Genomic DNA, 18,235 nt, shown 5'->3' with positions numbered 1-18,235 from the left:
AAAAAAAAAAAAAAAGTGTTTATCGGCTGGGCGCAGTGGAGCATGCCTGTAATCTCAGCACTTTGGGAGACTGAGGTGGGCAGATCACCTGAGGTCAGGAGTTTGAGACCAGTCTGGCGAACATGGGGAAACCCCGTCTCTACTAAAACTACAAAGAAAATTACCCGGGTGTGGTGGTGCACACCTGTAGTCCTGGCTACACGAGAGGCTGAGGCAGGAGAATCGCTTGAACCCAGGAGGCAGAGGTTGCAGTGAACTGAGATCGCACCACTGCACTCCAGCCTGGGCAACAGAGTAAGACTCCATCTCAAAAAAAAAAGTAGCCAGGCATGGTGGCTCACGCCTGTAATCCCAGCACTTTGGGAGTCCAAGGCAGGCGGATCACAAGGTCAGGAGTTCAAAACCAGCCTGACCAACATGGTGAAACCCCTGTCTCTATCGAAAATACAAAAATTAGCCAGGCATGGTGGCACACGCCTGCTGAGGCAGGCTGAGGCAGGAGAATCGCTTGAATCCAGGAGGCAGAGGTTGCAGGTAGCTGAGATCATGCCACTGCACTCCAGCCTGGGCTATAGAGCAAGACTCCACCTCAAAAAAATAAAAAAAGAGTGTTTAGCAAAATGAGGCCATATACAGTGGCACACTCTTGTAATCCCAGTACTTTGAGAGGCCGAAGCAGAAGGATCACTTGAGGGCAGGAGTTTGAGACCCACCTAGGCAACAGAGCAAGATCCCATCTCTCCAAAATAAAACAATTATTTTTTTTTTTGACAGAGTCTCACACTGTCACCAGGCTGGAGTGCTGTGGCGCCATCTCGGCTCACTGCAACCTCTGCCTCCCGGGTTCAAGAGATTCTCTTGCCTCAGCCTCCCAAGGACCTGGGACTACAGGCACGCACCACCACACACAGCCAATTTTTTTTGTATTTTTATTAGAGACAGGGTTTCATCATGTTGGCCAGGATGGTCTCGATCTCTTGACCTTGTGATCCACCTGCCTCAGCCTCCCAAAGTACTAGGATGGCAGGCATGAGCCACCACACCTGGACCAAAACAAACATTTTTAATGGTTAAAATGCTAAATTCTGTGGTATGTGTATTTTGTCACAATTTTTTTTTGAAAGATGGGGGTGGGGGGGAGGGAGAAAAAAAAAGAAAGATGGGGGTCTCGCTCTGTCTCCCAGGCTAGAATACAGTGGTATAATCATAGCTCACTGCAGCCTCAAACTCCTGTGCTCAAATGATTCTCCCTCCTCAGTCTCCCAAGTATTTAGGACTACAGATGTGCACCACTACACCTGGCTAATTTTTTTTTAATTTTTTGTAGAGACAGAGTCTCACTACATTGCCCTGGCTGGAGAGAGATCTTCCTGTGGCAAATTTCAGCTAAAAAAAAAAAACAAAAAAACAACTGAGATATTTAGCAAGCTATGCTGGATGCACTATAGTAGTCAGCCTTCGAAGGAAATATATTATTTCATATGCCTTAACAAGTAACGAGTCCTGTCACTTTAATATGAAATATTCACCCTTAATTCTCTGCTTTTAGCTAGATGTTCAGAATACAAAATGAAAATTCATAATCGGATGTTTGGTTTTAAATTGTGCAGGTATCTGAGGAAGGTGGAAAGGGAAAAATCAAGAAAAATGAGAGGTGGGAAAATTCTCCCCAACCAAGCCTAACTTCAAATATCTAAATAAAATGGCAGAGAATGAGCTGATTACTAATTTTAGTATAAAAGCCAAATCATTTTAAAACATAGTAAAAGCAAAGACATTATGTACCTCCTGATAAAATGTGCTGTAAAGGACACAATATCACTTCATAGTATTCCTACCAAAATATATAATCACAGGGAAACATCAGACAAACGCAAATCAACTGGCCTGTGTTCTTTTAAAACTAGAGAAGAGGCTTGTGTGGTGGCTCACATCTGTAATCTCAACACTTTGGGAGGCCGAGGCGGGCAGATCAGCTGAGGTCAGGAGTTCAAGACCAGCCTGACCAACATGGTGAAACCCCATCTCTACTAAAAATACAAAATTAGCCGGGCGTGGTGACACATGCCTGTAGTCCCAGAGACTCAGGTGGCTGAGGCAGGAGAATCGCTTGAACCCAGAAGGTAGAGGTCGCAGTGAGCCAAGACCACGCCATTGCATTCCAGCCTGGGCAACAAGAGCAAAACTCTGTCTAAAAAACAAAAATGGCAAGGTGAGCTATTCTAGATGACAATGAAATATAATGAGTGTTCTAGAATTGGATGGTAGATTAGAAAACAAGAACTTTTGGTCTTTCACCATGAAGGACGTCAGGAAGCAACTGGCAAAACGCGAATAAGGTCTGTAGATTAAAAATAGTATTGTAGCAATGCTAATCTCTCTTTTAAATGATGGGGTCTCACTGTGTCATTCAGACTAGCATGCAGTGGCACAATCACAGTTCATGGCAGTCTGGAACTTCTGGGCTCAAGTAATCCTCCTGCCTCTAGCTTCTAGGATTCCAGGCATGCATTGCCATGCCAGGCTAATTTAGTTGTTTTGTTTGTTTGTTTTTGTTTTTTGTTTTTTGTAGAGACAGGGTCTCACTACGTTGAGAATACTGGTCTTGAACTACTGGCCTCAAACAATCCTCCCGCCTCAGCCTCCCAAAGTGCTGGAATTACAGATATGAGAGACCACGCCTAGCCTTAATTCTAATTTCTAATTTTGCTAACTATATTGGGACCATGTAAGAGAATATTCCTAGTATCGAGGAATACATATTAAAGTATTTAGCAGTATTATGAGAAAACACCAAACACTTGTTAACAAAAGAAAAAAAATACTTAGGAGTAAAGGGACATCATGTCTGTAATTTACTCTGAAACAATTCAGAAAAATAATAATAGAGAATGATAAAGTAAACATGGTAAAATAGTATCACTTGCTGAATCTGGATGAAGCACATCTGAGAATCTTTGTGCTATTTTTACAAACTTCCTAAAAGTCTGAAATTATACCTTTTATACAGTAAAAAGGGGAGGGGATGATTACTCTTTATCTCCCTGAAGACAGATCAGATTCATCTCCTGAGGTTAGTTACAAAAAAAACAATCACGTGGCCAGGCAGGTGTGGTGGCTCATGCTTGTAATTCATGAGGGAGGCCAAGCAGGGCAGACAGCTTGAGTCCAAGAGTTCGATATCAGCCTGGGAAACATAGCAAAACCTCATCTCCACAAAAAAATACAAAAATTACCTAGGCATGGTGGCATGCACCTACAGTCCCAGATATTCGGGAGACTGAGGTGGGATGATCACCTGAGCCCAGGGAGGTGGAGGCTGCAGTGAGCCATGACCGCACCAATGCATTCCAGCCTGAGTAACAGGGTAAGAGCCTGTCTCAGAAGAAATAGAAAATTAAAAACAATAATTCTATTTTATTTTTCAGACGGAGTCTCACTCTGTCACCCAAGCTAGAGTACAGTGGCACAATCTCAGCTCACTGCAATCTCCACCTCCTGGGTTCAAGTGATTCTCCTGCCTCAGCCTCCTGAGTAGCTAGGATTACAAGCACATGCCACCACACCCGGCTAATTTTTGTGTTTTTAGTAGAGACGGGGTTTCACCATGTTGGCCAGGCTGGTCTTGAACTGACCTCAGGTGATCTGCCACCTCGGCCTCACAAAGCAAAGTGCTAGGGTTACAGGTGTGAGCCACCGTTCCTGGCCAAAAACAGTAATTCAATAAAATATCATACCATATGAGGCACTGCTGAAAAAGCTGTTTGAAGTGAAATGTCTTTGATTTGTAAATGGATCTTAAAATATCCTTTTTAGTAACACCAAAACTGTTTTGGGAGGCAAGGGCTGAGTTACTAGCCAAAATGTATAGTAATAGATTTTTTAAAATATAATAAGCTTCACGGAGACAGGTCCCTTATCTGTCTTGTTCATCCATGCACTACTTAGAACAGTTCCTGACACATGGTAACAGTAATCAGTAATAATTAATATTTGAATAATAATAAAAACCCAAGTGCTTTATGCCCATTTAACTCACTTAATATTCACATCACCCCAGAAATATTTGGTGAATGAATTCGTACTTTTTGCAGGATGATAATTACAGTCAGTTCCTCCATAATGTAACATATGGGTTCCTAAAAATCAACAGACTGTAAAATTGTGCAATGAACACCACAGAACTCATAGGAAAAATGGGGTTAGAAGCACAACACTCAAAAACTTCATCAGTGACACTTTTTTAAAAAAAAGAAACCAAAGAAAAATGGTAGCACAGCTTTACACATCTTAAGCAATTAATAAATGCTCAAATATAACAATAAATATGGCACTTTACCTTGAAAAAGACCTGAAGTTTGCTTGTGAAGTGGGCATCAAAAGGGTGGCAGCTCATGAATTATTGTGAAGCAGTAGAAGGAAGGTTATCTGAAATCGGATTGAAAATTGTAACAACAGACGTAGATGGGTGTGGTTTATAACCCAAGTGGTAAAATGAGGTAGCTGGCAGATGTCTGAGGTGTATGCATCTATATGCATGTATTTTTATGCAGCTATTTTTAGAGGAGTGTAGTATCCTGCATTCACCTAGCGCAATAATCAGCAAACTATTTTGATAAAGGGCCAGATAGTAAACATTTAGGCTTTGTGAGCCATTAGGTCTCTGTTGCAGCTATTCAACTCTGCAACTGCAGTGCAAAAGCAGCCACAGACAATGTAAATAAATGGGCATAGGTGTATTCCAATAAAACTTTATTTGCATGGCTCACGCCTATAATCCCAGCACTTTAGGAGGCCAAGGCAGGCCGATCACCTGAGGTCAGGAGTTCAAGACCAGCCTGGCCAATACGGCAAAATCCCGTCTCTACAGAAAAAAAAAAAAATTGAGCCAGGTTTGGTGGTGAATACCTGTAATCCCAGCTACTCAGGAGGCTGAGGCATGAGAATCACTTGAACCCAGAAGGCGGAGGCTGCAGTGAGCTGAGACTATGCCACCGCACTCCAGCCTGAGTGACAGAGTGAAGAGTCCGTCTCAACAAAACAAAACAAAGATCAAAAACAAAACAAAAAAAAAGAACTTTATTTACAAAAAACAGGCCACTGGTTGGTAGGCCACAGTTTGCTGATCCCTGACCCTGCAAACAAAATCCCCCATATAAGCAAATGCAAATTTTGTCCTATGCTTCAAATTGTTCCCTGAAATATCAACCTGTTGGAAAAAAATCCACATTTTCAAAGCAAGCATTACAGCAGAAATAAATGTGTAATGCTATCAAATAAACCAAAAAATAACTAATTCAAATAAGCAAAATAATAAATCCAGTATTACTCAAAAATAATTTTTTAATTTAGATTTTATAAGTCAAATGTTACCCAAAAGTAAACTGAGCACTTCAAATGAGCAAAATGAAGACAACTAAGGATGCATTCTGATCACGGTCATTCAAAATCTGTGCATTAAATTATATACAATCTTTTTTAAAAGTAGGTAACACTTTCCACAATTCTGAACTAAAATTATCAGGCCCATTCACAAAGGCATATATACCTTTTACAAGATCATCAAGCCACAAAAGCTACCATACAAAATGCACATTAGTAGCCAGGCATAGTGGCACATGCCTGTAGTCCCAGCTACTCAGGAGATTCAGGTAGGAGGATAACTTGAGTCCGGAGCTATGATCATCCCACTGTTCTCCAGGCTGGGCGACAGAGCAAGTCCTAGTCTCTTAAAAAGCACAACAGTTATACAGTATTTGTCCAGAAATTAAGTTTAAAATTATATGTTGACCTTCTTCCAAATAGAAAATGCTAATATACACAACATTCCTTTGCTTAAGTTGGTACTCCTCACATATGGAATTCTCCCACAGTCTTGTCAAAACTGTACCTACACTCCAAGGACCAGATTCAAATGCTATCTCTCTATAAAGTTTTCCTTGGTCCCCGCCAGAGATGTCTTTCTACTTTGAACTTCATGCAGCATTTATCGCTTTATATCCTGCACCAAAATTAATTGTGTACACGTCTTATTTTCTCTGATATATGGAAAATAAGACTAATCTTTAACCATACTAATTGACCTACCTGGAGTGCCCTCTCACAGCCAACCCTTAACAGCTAACTCATTCAAGACTCAATATAGATAACATCTCCTTCGCAAAACTTTCCTAGACATCCCCCAAATTAGGCTTTTTTTTCATTTCTGATCCCTAGCACAATCAGTATATTTCCATATTAGCACTGCTTTCTAATTGCTTATTTACTTACCAATCTCCTTCACTTGACTAAGAATGCCTTAAGGTGGCAGGAATTTTATTACCCTTGGCATACCCCAGCACAGTGTCATGCCTGGCCCCTAACTGATAACTTAAGTATTTGATCAACTAATAAAGCATTCCCCCAAAACATAGAGTGCAGGATATATACATGTGAATACTACTGCCAGACCAATAATTTCTTAAATATTGTATGCGACACTTAACAAGAGTGCTGGACTACAGATACCGGAAATGGCTACCTCAAACTAAAACTGAGAGACAAAGTTTCAGAGACAGTATCTGAAAATAACAGCTACAATGCAAAATTCAAAGACTTTTCCCAGAGCAAAAAGAACAACTGGCTAGAACTAACATAGGTCTTTTCAGACATACCATCTTCAATCATAAAAGGGCAGAAATATACTGGATATAGCAATCTTTCAAAATAGAACATATTCTAAGCCACAATAATTAAGAAACTTCCCAAGAAATATGTTTTTCCTTTCCAATAAATATTTATGCAACCAGGCATATATGATACTATGGAAAATATCGGCAACAAAACACCTGTATCCTAACCAGGTAAGTTTTAGGGCAAAAAGATATAAATACATTGAATAGAGAAACTTTATCTCACTACCCTTCTCCCTAACCCACAAAAGGCAGATAAGAAAATGATCAACAATCGTATAAGCAGAATTTTTTAAAAAATAACTTTAGGCAGAGTATGGTGGCTTATGCTTGTAATCCCAGCGTCTTGGGAGACCAAGGTGGGAGGATTGCTTAAGTCCAGGAGTTCAAGAGCAGACTGGGCAACAAAGTGAGACCACCATCTCTACAAAAAAATCAAAAAATTAGCAAGGCATGGGGACACACCTGTGGTCCCAGCTACACGGGAGGTTGAAGCAGGAAGACTGCTTGAGCCAAAAGGTAAAGGCTACAGTGACCTGTGTTCAGCATCACTGTACTACAGCCTATGTGAGAATGAAACTTTGTCCCAAAAACAGTAACACTATAGACCATCTAGTCTTGTTCATTCTGCAAATGACAAAACAGAAGCCTGGAATGAATAAATGATTTGTCCACAGTCATACAATCAGTTAAGCAACAAAGCTATTAACTGAAAAACCAAGGTTTGGCTCACAGTTCAGTGTTCACTCCTCTATACAAGCGGTTCTCAAACCATTTAGTCACAGCACCTCTTAACACTTTTTTTTTTTTTTTTTTTTTTTTTTTTTTAAAAAAAAGACTGGGTTTCACCATATTGGTCAGGCTGGTCTTGAACTCCCAACTTCAGGTGATCCGCCCGCCTTGGCCTCCAAAGTGCTTGGATTACAGGCATGAGCCACCACGCCTGGCCTACACTACTAAAAATTAATTAAGAGAAAAAAAAAGAAAAAAAGAAAATAAAAATTAAGAGGCCGGGCGCGGTGGCTCACGCCTATAATCCCAGCACTTTGGGAGGCTGAGGTGGGTGGATCACGAGGTCAAGAGATCGAGACCATCCTGGTCAACATGGTAAAACCCCGTTTTCTACTAAAAATACAAAAAATTAGCTGGGCATGGTGGCACGCGCCTGTAGTCCCACTCGGGAGGCTGAGGCAGGAGAATCGCTTGAACCCAGGAGGCGGAGGTTGCAGTGAGCCGAGATCGCGCCACTGCAATCCAGCCTGGGTAATAAAAGCAAAACTCCATCTCAAAAAAAAAAAAAAATTAACTAAGACCCCAGAGCTTTAGTTTGTCTTTTAAGAACCATTATTACAAACATGTTACCTGGTCCAGAATATCTTTAGGCTTTATCAATAGCTATTATTGATAAATATTGATATATACTCCCATTTGAGCTTACTCCCATTTTACAGATTGAGAAACAGAAGTCAGCTTCCAAGTTGATCATAAGATAAGCATTAGGATAAAATTAGAGACAGACTGCTTAGACACTCCTTTCACTGCCCTGTTGTATTCAATATATCTAAAGGAAGATCTATGCATCAGTTTTCGCTGGCCTAAACTATTTAAATAGTTTCTGATATCCAAAAGAATATTCACGGTCTGGGGGAAAGCACTTCATGTAAATTCAAGAATTGTCTGTATCCTGTCACCCAACCCATAAGTTTATTCAGACCCCAAAAGTGAAAAAGACACATGCACACAATTACTTATGAAACAATTATTTCACACACCTACATCAATACTTAAAAGAAATATTATTTTAAGTACTACACTTATCTCTAGAAATACAATATATAACTGAAAGCTCATGGTCAGCTAGCTACACCAAGGGTTGCCAATAATAAAACTGGGCCTGATAAAAATTAAGGTCACAAATGTCTTTCTTTTCACCCCAACCCATTACATAACCAAGCAATTGATAGTTAAATGCTTAAAAAACCCTTTATAAAATTTGCATCTCCTCCCCCTCCACAGGTCTGGTTTTATGCTTTTCAACAGTGGAAATGCAAGTATTTCACACATAATGTTGTTCAAAAATTAGGTTACTATGCAACTACTTGTTAACTACCACCTTAACAGACACACACTAAGACATTCAACATCTCTCAATTTAGACAACTTCTGCCTTTTTATATTTAAAGACCAATATCAAGTTTATATAGCTGTCAGCTTTTCAAGTAATCAATTGCTGTAAGGACTAGAATGACGAATTTCACCAAATCTCTCAGTAATGAGATCTTTATATGAAAATAAATTAAGGCTGGGCACAGTATCTCACGCCTGTAATCCCAGAACTTTGGGAGGCCAAGAAGAGAGGATCACCTGAGGTCAGGAGTTTGAGACCAGCCTAGCCAGCATGGTGAAAACCCCAACTCTACTAAAATTACAAAAATTAGCCAGGTGTGGTGGCATGCGCCTGTAATCCCAGCTGCTTGCGAGGCTGAAGCTGGAGAATCATTTGAACCCAGGAGGCAGAGAGGTTGCAGTGAGCTGAGATCATGCCACTGCACTCCACCCTGGGTGACAGAGTGAGACTCCATCTCAAAAAATAATACAAAATAAAAATAAATTAATTCCAAGTTCTCTAAGACAAAAATAATAATAATAAAGTAAAAAATTAATTAATTAAAGTTTATCAGTTATGAGGCCTCCATTCTAGGCCCTAGCTCCAGGATGACAATTCTAGACATATCCTGGGCCAGAAGGGAACCTGCTGCCTTGAAGGGAAGGACCCAGTCCTAGCAGCATACATCACCTGATAACTGAAAGCTCTTGGGCCCTGAATAACCAGCAGAGAGCCGGGTACGGTGGCTCACACCTGTAATCCCAGCACTTTGGGAGGCCAAGGGAAGTGAAGCACTTGAGTCCAGGAATTCACGACCAGCCTGACCAACATGGTGAAACCTCATCTCTACTAAAAATATAAAAACTAGATGGGCATGGTGGCACACATCTGTTAATCCCAGTTACTTGGGAGGCTAAGGCATGAGACTCACTTGAACCTGGGAGGCGGAGGCTGCGGTAAGTCAAGATCATGCCACTTCACTCTAGCCTGGGCAACAAAATGAGACTCTGTCTCAAAAAAAAAATTAATAAAAAAATTAGGCCGGGCGCGGTGGCTCACGCCTGTAATCCCAGCACTTTGGGAGGCTGAGGCGGGTGGATCACATGAGGTCGGGAGTTTGAGACCAGCCTGACCAACACGGAGAAACCCCGTCTCTACCAAAAATAGAAAAAAAAAAAAAAATTAGCTGGGCATGGTGGCGCACGCCTGTATTCTCAGCTACTCAGAAGGCTGAGGCAGGAAAATCACTTGAACCCAGGAGGCAGAGGCTGCGGTGAGTCGAGATCACGCCACTGCACTCCAGTCTGGGCAACGAGAGTGAAACTCCATCTCAAAAAAATAATAATTAAGGCCGGGCACAGTGGCTCATACCTATAATCTCAGCACTTTGGGAGGCTGAGGCAGGCGGATCACAAGGTCAAGAGACCGAGACCATCCTGGCCAACATGGTGAAACCCCATCTCTACTAAAAATACAAAAAATTAGCTGGGCGTTGTGGCATGCACCTGTAGTCCCAGCTACTCGGGAGGCTGAGGCAGGAGAATTGCTTGAACCCGGGAGGTGGAGGTTGCAGTGAGCCGAGATCGCGCCACTGTACTCCAGCCTGGCACCTGGTGACAGAGCAAGACTCTGTTTCAAACAAAATAATAATAATAATAATAATAATAATAATCAGCAGTGATATCCGTGTACCCAAGTACTACACTGAGGGCTTGGTGATTACAAAAGACCCTCTCTTCAAGCCAATCTCATTTCAAACAATACAAACAACCAAAAAAATCCTTTAAAAACAACAAAACCTTTAAAGACTGAGCCGCTGATTAGTCAGTGTATGTTTTAGCCAGGTCATCAGTTTATTTTCCTTCCTCTTGTCTTTTGGCCATTTTTCCACCACAGAATCCTAGAACATTACTTTTTTTTTATAAACACAAGTAAAAATCAGAACTAGTCTTTGTTCCTGCTTTTAAAGTGCTTGACAAAAGATTTGATAAAGAAAAAATCTGGAACTACTGTGTAAAATAACATTAACATTAATGCTCATATTATTTCTACCTCACATTAGAAGAGACTCAAGAAAGATTTGGTATTGTGGGTTCAACTCACTCAAGCATTACCTGTCAGATGTTCCTTTAATCATGATTATGGTTTGGGAGATCGATGACACTTCAGCCTGAGACAGTTCTAAACACCTACTTGGAGCTCTTTTATAGTAAATAATCAGGGAATGTCACACTTTTTAATTAATTCCCTACATTCATATACGCAGTTTTTTACTAGAGGTTTTTCATGTAACTTAAGACTCTCCTAGCATTAAATGTTTTAGTCATCTCACTATATAGTACATCTGGACATAAAAGGTGTAACATTATAAACAGCTACGACATCATAGATCTACAACAAATGAGAGTAGGTAATACGAACTTCTTTCATCGTTAACACTTGGGCTAAATTAAAATGGCCATAATCAGGTTAGACCTAGCAGCTGAAGGGGGCATTAATGCCTTGTGGTTAAGAACATAAGCTGTGAAGTCAAGATGGAGTTCAATTCCAGCTCCACCAATTACAAGCTGTCTAACTTCGGCCAAGTTCTTGATCTCTCTGTGCCTCAGTTTCCTCATCTTTAAAATGGGCAAAACCAAGAACTTACCCCACAGGTTTGAGAATTAATCAAGAGTATAAAGAATGACAATAAGCACTCAACTTAGTTATGATTATTACTCTTACCATCAAGATCTACAAAAATTCAAGACTAGTAAGAAAAACTGACCCTTGTGTAAAATGAATTATTCTATTCAGAAATTCTATATATGTAATTTGTTCATTCTAAAGAAACTGAGAAGATCTGACTTCAAACTATAGTTTCAAATGTAGACTTTGTGAAAATTAGTAAAATCTAGGTCATAATTTAACTATAAGGTACCATTCATGCATATGAACATGAGTGCCTGGTAATAACAGGCCAACCAGTTGTACTGGGTACCTCTTACATACCTAATACCCCATAAATAAAGATTTGTCGTATTTGAGCCAGTGACAAATTCAGAAATGAAGGCCACAATCGTATACCCAACTAGAGATCTATAATCTAAGAACTAAAGCATATTTTTCCCCAAGGTAAAGAAAATATAATCTATCTACTACTTGTTCATGCAGAAAAACAGACATACGTATCATAGGCTTATTCCCCAATTCTACATTCTAGCTAAAGTGCTCTAAAAACATATGCCAACCTCAGAGTTACTCAAAGGCACATTTTGCCAACTGCAAATGCAATTCTGACCCATGCTCCTTGTACTTTTATTTTGCCAGTAGACACCAAGGATGCATCTCCGAGTAAAAAAAATTACTTAATTCACATCGTGGGATTAAAAGTCAAATATCAAACAGACTGAAAAGCCAGCCAGCCACCTGGGTAAAAGTGTATACATTTTATATTGACTACCCAAATTTTGAGATCCGTCAAGAGGTAAATCAGCACACAAGAAAAACAGCTTCAACCTAATAAACGTGCTTGATTGGTTAAGAGGAGGCCTGCCAGGCACAGTTTCCCTTGCAATAAATCTTACTTCGCATCAACCCACTAACCTGCCCTTCATCCCTTCATCCTTCATGGAATAAGTAAGTAAATAAAGATAGGGCCTAATTACTCCTCGAAATTTGCCCAGAAAGTGGGGAAACGTTTGAAGTACCATTAAGGCTGGACTTCACAAAAAGTAGTATACTAGGGTCCTCTGGAAGCAAAACCCTGTGTTGTCTCCCCTCGCCTAAAAATAAACACAAGGATATCCTTCAGGATATGGAGTAGAAAAGATACCTAAATACCTGGCACGACAGCACGTCCCAACCAAAATTAAAAAAAAAAAAAAAAAAAAAAAAGCTTGTCTCCTGGGGCTGCAGAAAAAAATCCCGCAGGGCCCGGGTACTTCCCGTCTCCAGCTGCCTAAACGCCTCTAAGTCGTCCTGGGATCTCACATCCTCGCGCCCGCCCACCCCTCCCCCTCTTCTCACCCTTCTCCCCCTCCCCCCTTCCTCCCACCCCACCCCCCCCGCGCTTCTTCCCCACGCAGTTTCTAGGCCCAAAGATTAGAAAAAATGACCGGGATACCAAAGACCGCCTCCGACTTCGGGGCACCAAAGAATAAACAGAGGAACCCGACCAGGCGTCACCGTTTAGGGGAGATTACAAGAAGCGCTCCATACCCCAGGCCGCGCCCCCCCACCTCCCGTCACCCCCATTCCCACCGCCACCCCCACCCCCACCCCCACCCCCGTCGGAGCCTTGCGCCGATACCCCGAAACCCTTCTCACCTAAAGAGAAAACGATGCCTCTTTCGGCTAAGCAACACACAGGCCTAACCCACCAAGCGAACGCCTTCCCAAACACCCGACTCAGACGGTGCCTGGGCCCAGACCGCTGGGGCCCATGAGACCGGGTTGCGTTTTACCTCATGGGCTCAGCGGTCATGTTTTCGCTTGAACGCCTGGTCGGCTTCTGCGATTGCTGGGCGCCGGTCTGCGCTCCCCCGCGCCCGGTTACGATAGAAATGCACTGGAATCTTAGTCGTCACAGTAGCTGCTGCTGGAACTTCCCCACAGCTCAAAGGCCGCTGCCACTGCCACCGCCGCAGGAGCCGCGGAAACAAAGCGACGCCGCTGCCGCCGCCATTTTGTTGGGCCGAGGCTCAGGCAGGAGAATTGGCGCGTCCTCCCTCTTTCTCTTTCCGTCATCCATTGGCTACCTCCTCCAAAGCTCACAGTCTTATTGGCTACGACAATTCACCTTCTTTGGGGGCCTGTTGCTAAGGCGGTCGACGTCATTTGATCCCCTCCACCTTTTCGCAGGGGGTCCAATTTAGTCCCAATTGACCTGAAAGTGCTAGTGACTTAGTTTGACTTTATTTTGAAAATGTTCTTTTAGTCCATCCTCTTTTTTCTTAGACATATTAACGAAGCAATAACAGCAACTTACGTTTATTGAGAGTTTACTATATGCTCGGCACTACACTAATCCTTTATCCGGGTTATCTCATTTAATCTTTACACCCTCTGAGGTAGACAAACCTACATTTTCCAGATGAGGAAACCAAGACACAAAGTCCCACAATAGTGGAGCCGAGATTCACCAGACACTCTTAATCACTAATCTATATTGCCATCCTATATATTTTGCTTCCTATATGCTAGGCTATCATCAAGTTCTTTTCTTTCCTAGATGGTTTATACATAATATTTCGCACACCAACATGCTCGCAAATGTATATGTGTATAATGTAATTATGTATGTATATGTGTGCAAATGACATAAGATCAACTTGAACTCTGCATAAAATTATTTCCATATTGAATAAACTAAAGTGCAACTTACAATACATACACGCGCACACACATACACACACACACACCCTACATGGGCCATTTCTCCAATTTGATGTGATGTTTAGCTCACAAACCAATCAATTCAGATCTGCTTCCTCGTCATTACAGAGGAAGCTTGACTGGATGATCTCTAAATGCCTTTCCAGCTTTTATGATCTATAATTTGATTCTACATTGGTAATCTCTGCTAATCACAAACAAGTTCTCAAATCTAATTGTTTTGAATTTTATTTCCAAATTTATTCTTCCACCCATGCTTTAGTTCATTCTATTTATTTTTCTTGAAATATGCAAGAGCTCCTGTCGTGGTTAGGTGACAGGGTTGCCGCTTTCTACTGGGATAGCAAGAGATGAGCCTTTTTTGAATGAAACACTTTGAAAATCTGATAGACTCATTCAACTTTTTTTTTTTTTTCTGCGACAGGGTCTAGCTCTGTCACCAAGGCTGGAGTGCAGTGGGGTGACACAGCTCACTACAGCCTCGACCTCCCAAGCTCAAGCAATCCTCCCGTATCAGCCTCTCAAGTAGCTGGGACTGCAGGCCGCACCATCAAGCCCAGCTAATTATGTACTTATGTATTACTATAAATGAGGTCTCTCTGTTGCCCAGGCTGGTCTCAAACACCTGAGCTCAAGCCATCCTCCTGCCTCGACCTGGAAAAGTGCTGGAATTAACGGGGGTGAGTCACCGCGCCAGGCCTCAGGCAACTTTTTAATCAACAGACGCCTGTACACATTGCAATTACATCTTTCAAACGTTTGAGTTCAATTGGCAATTGTAGAAACCAGACCTCTGCACCTGCTATACTGATTTTTTTTGTCTTGTACACATTAAATATCACTTTAACATACGATTTACAGGAGTCATTTGTTTTCTTCCTTGCTAAATGCAGTTCATTTGAACGATGTACTGCCATCACAAGGCAGCACAGAAATATGCTTCCTGTCCAACTGACTTCATTATGAGAAAAATAGTAAATAGTCAAAATATTACCAGGTTATTGGCATTTCGAACAAAGAATTGGACAAAACGCACAAAGCAAGGAAAGAATGAAGCAACAAAAGCAGAGATATATTGAAAACGAAAGTACACTCCACAGGTTGTGGAGTGTAAGAGCTGCCAGAGCACAGGGGCTCAAGACCTCCATTATGGAATTTACTGCTATTTAAATACCCTCTAGAGGTTTCCTAAATGAAGTCATGGCTCTGCAATCAGTCCCATTGGTTGCAGAAAGCAACCAATCAGAGGCTAAAATGAAGTTACAAGGGTCACATCCTATGCAAGCATCTAATTGGTTGGAGAAAGCAACCAGAGGCTAAAGTGCAGTTACAAAATTACACTCCTATGCAAACATCTGCTTTCTGCAACCAATCAGAGATACTTTCAGTTTCCCATCTGCCAAGCAGAAAAGGAAGGGGATTTCCAAAGGGAGTAGTCCTTTTGTTACTTAGGTGTGGGATGTTGGGGTTTTCTTTTTGATTTAGTTTTCTGAAGTCAACCTTAATCAGCCTTAGGTTACCTGCCTCCAGACCCTATTCTCCTGCCTCACATAATTTTTAAATGAATTGGAATTATTAAGGTAGAAACTAGCTCTCAGTGACGAGACTTCATAATACTAAGCAGCTTTTTTTGTTTGTTTTTTGAGACGGAGTTTCGCCCTTGTTGCCCAGACTGGAGTGCAATGCCATGATCTCAGCTCACGGCAATCTCCACCTCCCGAGTTCTCAGCTTACAGCAACCTCGGCCTCCCAGGTTCAAGTGATTCTCCTGCCTCAGCCTCCCAAGTAGTTGGAATCACAGGCATGCTTCACCATGCCCGGCTAATTTTGTATATTTAGTAGAGACGGGGTTTCTCCATGTTGGTAGGGCGGGTCTCGAACTCCTGACCTCAGGTGATCCGCCCGCCTTGGCCTCCCAAAGTGCTGGGATTACAGGCATGAGCCACCATGCCCAACCTAACACTAAACAGCTTTAAATGACAAATCTCACAAAAGAAACATTTTAATAATAAAACTATAATCGCAAATTTTTTTTTTTTTTTTTTTTTTTTTTTTTTTTTTTTTGAGACAGAGTCTTGCTCTTGTCTCCCAGGCTGCAGGCTGGAGTGCAGTGGCACGATCTTGGCTCGCTGCAACCTACACCTCCCAGGTTCAAGCGATTTTCCTGCCTCAACCTCCCAAATAGCTGGGATTACAGGTGCATGCCACCACGCCCAGCTAACTTTTGTATTTTTAGTAGAGACAGGGTTTCACCATGTTGGCCAGGCTGGTCTTGATCTCCTGACCCCAGGTAATCCATATGCCTTGGCCTCCCAAAATGCTGGGATTATAGGCGTGAGCCACCATGCCCAGCAATCACAAATTTTTTTAATTTTAATTTTGTTTTGAGACAGTATCTTGCTGGGTCACCCAGGCTGGATCGTAATGGCATGATCATGGATCACTGCAGCTTCGACCTCCCAGGCTCAAGCGATCCTCCCACCTCAGCCTCCCAAGTAGCTAGAACTGCAGGCCTGAGCCACCACACCTCAGCTAATTTTATCTTTTTGTTGCTGTTGTTGTTTTAGAGACTAGGTCTCATGTTGCCCAGGCTGATGTCTCAAAGTCCAGAGCTCAAACTATCCTCCCACCTCAACATCCCAAAGTGCTTGTATTACAGGCGTGAGCCACCATGCCCAGCAATAATCACAACATTTTAAAAATGAACAATATTGGCCAGGCACAGTGGCTCAAGTCTGTAATCCCAGCACTTTGGGAGGCTGAGGCAGGCGGATCACCAGGTCAAGAGATGGATACCATCCTGGCCAACATGGCCAGGATGACCATGGCCCCGTCTCTAAAAAAAAAAAAAATTTGTGAATATTGTTGTGAATGACAACTTGTGAATAAGTTGTGAATAACAACTCACTACGTTTGTGAAGCATAAGAAAGAGAATTCCTGAGCCAGACACAGTGGCTCACGCCTGTAATCCCATAACTTTGGAAGGCCAAGAAGGGAAGATGGGTTAAGCTCAGTAGTTTAAGACCAAATTCGGAAACATAGTGAGGCCTCATCTCCAAAAAAAAATGTTTTACTTAAAAAAAAGAAAGAGAATTATTTTCTTAGTAAAGGATGGCTAACAACGTTTCACTGATATACAAATAGGTATATCAGTTTCAGTGATGATTATCAATGGGTTCCCATCAACTATTTTAGAAGAAGCGTACTGGTACACATCTTCACATTTTTCTTCAAATTGCCACAGAAAGCAACCTAGATCTTTCTCTGACTCTTGACCATAAATGGGTAACTTGTGAATTAACTTGTTTTGGAAGAAATAAAAGATAAAGTACCTGAAAGAGAGCAAATCAGCTGAGAAAATACTCTCATAATTTTTAATAAACAGCTTTGGCTGGGCTTGGTGGCTCAAGACTGTAATCCCAGTACTTTGGGAGGCTAAGGTGGGGCAGATCACTTGAACTCAGGAGTTCGAGGGAGACCAGCCTGGCCAACATGGAGAAATCCTGTCTCTACCAAAAATACAAAAAAATTTAAAAAATGGAGCTGGGCATGGTGGTGTGTGCCTATAATCCCAAATACTTGGGAGGCTGAGGAGGAAGAATCGCTTGAGCCCAGGAGGCAGAGGTTGCAGTGACCTGAGATCATGCCACTGCATTCCAGCCTGGACAATGGAGTGAGACTCTGTCTCTAAATAAATAAATAAACAGCTTCAAAAGCCCTATTTTATGTTAGAATCATAATGCTTTGACAATATTTATGAAATTTTAAAATACATATATTATTTAACCCAGCAATTTAACTTCTAGGAATATATCCAACAGATACACTTTACAGAGGCAAAATTAGATATCCACAAGATTCTTCACTGCAGCATCATTTGTAACATCAAAACACCGGATAGCCAGGCACAGTGGTGTGTGCCTGTAGTTCCAACTACTCAGGAGGCTGAAGTGGGAGGATTGCTTAAACCCAGAAATTCAACGCCAGCCTAAGCAACATAGTGAGACTCTATCGCTGAAAAAAACAAAGAGACCAGCCTTGGGGGCTCACGCCTATATTCCCAGCATTTTGGGAGGCTGA

General features: G+C 41.7%; 1 protein-coding gene across 10 annotated transcripts in view; it reads right to left on the bottom strand.

Moving 5' to 3' along the window:
• The window catches only part of ATRX (ATRX chromatin remodeler), a 282,824-nt gene extending 269,365 nt beyond the window's left edge, over positions 1–13,459 (bottom strand). For 3 of the 10 annotated variants that reach the window (XM_064362917.1, XM_064362921.1, XM_064362919.1), the window contains exons 1-2: positions 13,224–13,455; positions 4,340–4,428 (exon numbers count right to left, since the gene is read on the bottom strand). In XM_064362917.1, coding sequence (XP_064218987.1) covers positions 4,340–4,377 — 38 coding nt within the window. In that variant the 5' untranslated portion in view covers positions 4,378–4,428; positions 13,224–13,455. Of the gene's footprint in view, positions 1–4,339; positions 4,429–13,086; positions 13,158–13,223 lie in introns of those variants that run through there. The other 7 variants (XM_064362922.1, XM_064362924.1, XM_064362920.1 and 4 more) reach the window with 5 other exon arrangements.
• Positions 13,460–18,235: the final 4,776 nt, after the last annotated feature.

This window comes from Aotus nancymaae, unplaced genomic scaffold (assembly GCF_030222135.1).
Source record: "Aotus nancymaae isolate 86718 unplaced genomic scaffold, 86718_ANA_hifiasm-v0.15.2.pri h1tg000004l, whole genome shotgun sequence".
Taxonomy (NCBI): domain Eukaryota; kingdom Metazoa; phylum Chordata; class Mammalia; order Primates; family Aotidae; genus Aotus; species Aotus nancymaae.
The sequence above is the reverse complement of the archived record's forward strand: the minus strand, read 5'-3'. Positions and strand labels throughout refer to the sequence as shown.